At 43.4% G+C, this 5,000-nt stretch overlaps 1 protein-coding gene across 2 annotated transcripts in view; it reads left to right on the forward strand.

Moving 5' to 3' along the window:
• The window catches only part of LOC113813422 (glutamate receptor 1), a 7,548-nt gene that overhangs the window by 367 nt on the left and 2,181 nt on the right, over nt 1-5,000 (forward strand). For both annotated transcript variants that reach the window (XM_070143001.1, XM_070143002.1), the window contains exons 2-9: nt 152-380; nt 828-995; nt 1,538-1,968; nt 2,325-2,490; nt 2,770-3,011; nt 3,328-3,512; nt 4,169-4,399; nt 4,982-5,000. The exon at nt 4,982-5,000 is cut by the window's right edge and continues 160 nt beyond it. In XM_070143001.1, coding sequence (XP_069999102.1) covers nt 160-380; nt 828-995; nt 1,538-1,968; nt 2,325-2,490; nt 2,770-3,011; nt 3,328-3,512; nt 4,169-4,399; nt 4,982-5,000 — 1,663 coding nt within the window. In that variant the 5' untranslated portion in view covers nt 152-159. The remainder of the gene's footprint in view (nt 1-151; nt 381-827; nt 996-1,537; nt 1,969-2,324; nt 2,491-2,769; nt 3,012-3,327; nt 3,513-4,168; nt 4,400-4,981) is intronic.

A 5,000-nucleotide genomic window follows, 5' to 3' on the forward strand; every position in this document is an offset into this window, starting at 1 on the left:
TTTTAATTGCGAATATCAAAACATTACTGCCATAATTTTTACCATTTTCTGTCAGTTTTACAAAGTAAGAATAATTTCAATCTCTCGATAATGCATCTATCCATACACTTCTCCCTCCTTTCTGGAAATAACAAAAACGAACCGGTTCCAGAGAAAGAGATGTGGCGATGCGCACTGGAGTCCCTCTGCATCGTGGGTGTTTTGGTGTGCATTCCATCAGCTGTGAGGAGTCAGTCCACGTCAGCTGATCGGCACAGGGACGCAGATTTCCAGGATGTTGATGTGCTTGTAACTCAGATCGTGGAAGAACACCTGGCGGGTTGCTACCTGGTGTTTGTCACGACTGATGACGAGAACCCAGTGTTTACGTCCGTGTTCAGGTCCGTTTTTTTGTTGAAATGTGTAAAGTCATGGGGCGAGAGAGAGAGAGAGAGAGAGAGAGAGAGAGAGAGAGAGAGAGAGAGAGAGAGAGAGAGAGAGAGAGAGAGAGAGAGAGAGAGAGAGAGAGAGAGAGAGAGAGAGAGAGAGAGAGAGAGAGAGAGAGAGAGAGAGAGAGAGAGAGAGAGAGAGAGAGAGAGAGAGAGAGAGAGAGAGGAGAGGAGAGGAGAGGAGAGAGAAAGAGAGATAGAGGAGAGGAGAGGAGAGAGAAAGAGAGAGAGAGAAAGAGCGAGAGATAGAGAGAGGGGAAAGAGAGAGAATAGTGAGACAATGTGAGAGAGAGAAAAAAGAACCGATATAGAGAGAAAAAAAATCACCCATATCAATCAACAAAAGGTAAACGTTTCCCCATGTAACATCCCAGCACCTAAGAGACCTTCCCTCACCAGGTCGCTCCTGAACAACTACGAGGCCGGCGTCGTCCTGGACCTCCGCACAGCCAGGGTCGGGAAGAACTCGGACCTCCTGACCGAACTCAAGGCCGGCGACGACAAGTTTGCCTGTCGGGTGTTCATCGTGGTCTTGGGCGCTGGTTCCGACGTCTCGCAGCCACTGAAGTAGGTTTAGTCGTGGAGATCAAGGAATTTCTTGTCTGTATCCTTTAAATATGATCTCGGTTTTATTTCTTCGATTTTTCAGCGGCGTTTTGCGTTCGTGTGGCATTTCTTCACTCTATGGTAATTCGGCTCTTATATCCATCCCAAAGAGCGAATTCTTTCTTTCGAGAAAGTGAATTTATTTGTCTCTTAATAATATCCAAGAATCATAACACTATCCACATAAATTCGAAACTAATATACATGTAATAATGATATCTTATAATGTCCACAAAAGTACCATGATAATATTTGTTGATAGTGAAAAATACAATACGAGTATCTGTTAATATTATATTTTCTATCACACGTGAATTACCTATATTATCAGCTTATCATCTATATGAATTATCTATTACTACCTTATTATCTATATGAATTACCTATATTATTATCTTATCTATATGAATTACCTATATTATCTGTATGAATTACCTCTATGAATTACCACTGTAGCCGTATCCACAAACCACCAGACTCAAGGACCTCTGCTTCCCCCACAGCCTCCTCGAAGACTTGAACCTCTTCCTGTGGCCTTACACGCGCGTCCTCTTCGTCGGCTCCAACGGACAGGTCCAGGACACCCTCAAAGACGACGCCCTTCGCAACACCGTCCACGCCCTGTTCCTCGCCCTGGATGAAGGAGCAACGACCCACGACGAAGGAGTAGGAGGAGGAGGAGGACACGGCGAGGTCGGGGGGAAAGTAAGAGGGTTGATGGCTCGCGAGGAGAGAGAAGAGGAAGAAGGGAGAGTGGAAGGAAGAGGAGTAGAGAGAGAAGGAGAAGGAAATGGGGGACGGATACGGGTGAAGAGTCGCTTGGTGAAGTGCTACCTGCGGTGTTTGTTTTGCAACGGGGGGGAAGTGGGCGTGACTCTGCTTGATGAATGGAGCAAGGACGGCGGTTTCCTTAAGAAGGAAGAACTTTTTCCGGGTAAGCGAACCACATTTCCGTGTTTGCTTTTCTTTTTTTCTGCCACTTTCTTAATCTCTCTTTCTCTCTCTCTCTGTCTATCTGTCTCCCTTTCTGTCTGTCTGTCTCTCTGCGTCTCTCTCTGTCTCTGTCTCTCTTTTTCTGTCTGTCTGTCTGTCTCTCTCTCTCTCTCTCTCTCTCTCTCTCTCTCTCTCTCGCTCTCTCGCTCTCTCGCTCTCTCGCTCTCTCGCTCTCTCGCTCTCTCTCTCTCTCTTTCTCTCTTTCCGCTATGCACTGCATTTAAAGATACATATCCCAACTCTTTCTAAGTAGTAAGTAAGTACAAGACAACCTCCAGACCTTCCGCGATCTTCCAGACCAGTTTCGCGACATGATGGGCCACCAGTTCAAGATCGTGACGCTGGACTGGTTCCCCATTATGGACTTCAAGCGGGACAGCGACGAAGCGACCTCGACAGTGACTCCGAAGGATTCCGTCGACGTCCGGATGCTCGAATCCTTCGCCTCGACTCTCAATTTCACGTCGGTCGCATGTCGTCATCGTTTGCCTTTGGTTTCTCTGATACTCTTGGTTTATACGGATTTGTTTCATCCGGTGTGTGATTTGTGTGTGTGTGTTGTGTGTGTGTGTGTGTGCTGTGTGTGTGTGCTGTGTGTGTGTGTGTGTGTGTGTGTATGTTGTGTGTGCCTGTGTGAGTGTGTGTGTGTGAGTTTTATGTATGTGCATAGATAAATAGACAGATATCCATACAGAAGTAGAAACACCACTCAATAGGCCTTCCTTGCTCCTGTTCGCCGCAGGTACGAGATGCGGGTTCCGTGGGACAACCAGTGGGGCACCTCGACGCCCACGGGGAACTGGACGGGCGTGGTGGGGACCCTCCAGCACCACAAGGCCGACTTCTCCATGGTGCTCTCGTGGATGTGGGGCCGCCGTCAGGTGGTGGACTACACGAGGATCTATCTCTCGGAGCCCATCGTCATGATCATGTCCAAGCCGCGGCCTCTTCCTCAGTACCTCGCTCTCATCAGGCCGATGTCGGGTATCGCGGGCTGGGCGCTTTGGGCTTCATAGAGTAGTTTTACACGTGAATGTGTGTGTGTTGCTTGTGTGAGTGTGTGTGTGTGTGTTTGTGTGTGTGTGTTTTTTTTTTTTTTTTTTTTTTTTTTTTTTTTTGCCTGTGTGTGTGTGTGTCTGAGCGTTTGTGTGTGTTGTCTATGCAATGTGTGTGTGTGTGAGCGTTTGTGTATGTGTGTGTGTAAGCGTGTGTATGAATATACGAAATACCATCTATCTCCAAAAAAAGAGCAAGAAAAAAAAACAAAATAATTAAAAAAAACACCCCTATTCTCCCGCAGGCGAGGTCTGGGTAGCAGTCTTCATCTCGAGCGTGTCTGCGGGCGTGATCCTGTGGATACTTCAGAGGTCGTGGGCGTCGTTCTCGGGCAACTCCGGGCTGTCGCTCTCCACCTCCATCCTGTACACCTGGAGCATCCTGTTCGAGGAGCCTCCCCCGCACATCCCCACCAACATCTCGGGGGAAGTGAGTCGCTTCTGTGTTGAAGAATCTGCTTCTTTTCTCTTCTTTTTTGTTTTTTTTTAATTTGCTTTTTTTTAATTTCCTTATTTTTTTTAATTTGCTTCATTTTTTAATTTGATTAATTTTTTTTATTTGCTTTATTTTTTTAATTCGCTTAACTTTTTAGATTTTAAAATAATTTTGCCTCATATTATGATCAATTTTCTAAATTTTTAAATCAATTTGCTTCACGTTTTATGAATCTGCTTTTATATCAGTTTGCTTCATTTTTTTTATATATCAATGAATGTATTTTGTTGATTTTCTTTTATCTTTTATAATTTGTTTTGTCTTCGTTAAAATAGTTCTCTTGGGTTTCTCTTGCCAGATATATTATTTATGGATTTATTTTATTGTTCATTTCTACAGCTAATTGAGCTCATCATTTGCATATTCTCTTTTGCTATATATATTTATGCGTTTACTTATTTTGGGTGAGATTATACTTTTTCTGATTTTCGACCTGAACTTTATTCAGCAACCTTACGAAACTCACTCATAAAAAAGTAAAAAAGAAATTAAAAAAAAGAAAAAGAAATCTCCATATCTTTTCTCTTCATTTACTATCCTCCATCATCCGCATAAACCACTTACACCCGTATCCCCTTCCTCCCTCACAGATGTTCATCGGTTGGTGGTGGTTGTACTGCACACTGATCACGGTGGTGTACAGGGGCTCCCTCATCGCCCATCTCTCAGTCCCAAGTGCATCGCCCGCCATCGACTCGTTCTCGCAACTCATAGAAGAACCCGGATGGACGTGGGGATACGAGCCTAGTTACGGCGCCGGCTGGGAGTGGTTCAAACTCAATGAGAACCCAATTATTAAAACTGTCTTCGAGGGCATGGAGGTGAGTTGGTTTGAAATTGGAGAGGGAAAAAGGTGAGTTGTATAAATGGGTTTACGCTTTTTTTTCATAATCACATTCCGTTTCACCATTATTATAACAATCAGAGGTCAATTATTTTTGTTGACAATTAATTTCTGATTCATAATGCAAACTTAATTCCAATTTCGTTCAAATCATTCGTAAAAGAACATTTCCAATTCAGTTGTATTTGTTTTAAAAAGGTGGGTTCCAAAAAGAAAATATCACTTCCAATTTAGTTTACTTGTAAAGAAAATAAATCTTTGATTTAGTTCATCAGAGTCGATATTTCAATTCACAAAGAGAATAATAATCTACCTATTAACTAGCGTAAAGAAATAGAATTAGGCATAAAAGTAGATTAAAAGATTCTAATTCATTAATCACTATTAATTCCCTATCAAATTCCAGTCCACATCTTTTAATTAGTTATAATAGTTCCAATACACTTTTTTTCATCAACTGCCACAAATTCCGAACACATTTTTTCCACCGATTCCAAAAAATACAATTCCAACCTAACTGACCCCCTCCCCTCCCCTCCCCCTCCTCCACCCGCCTCAGGTTATGGAGTTCGACGAGC

Source organism: Penaeus vannamei, chromosome 30, assembly GCF_042767895.1.
Source record: "Penaeus vannamei isolate JL-2024 chromosome 30, ASM4276789v1, whole genome shotgun sequence".
NCBI lineage: Eukaryota > Metazoa > Arthropoda > Malacostraca > Decapoda > Penaeidae > Penaeus > Penaeus vannamei.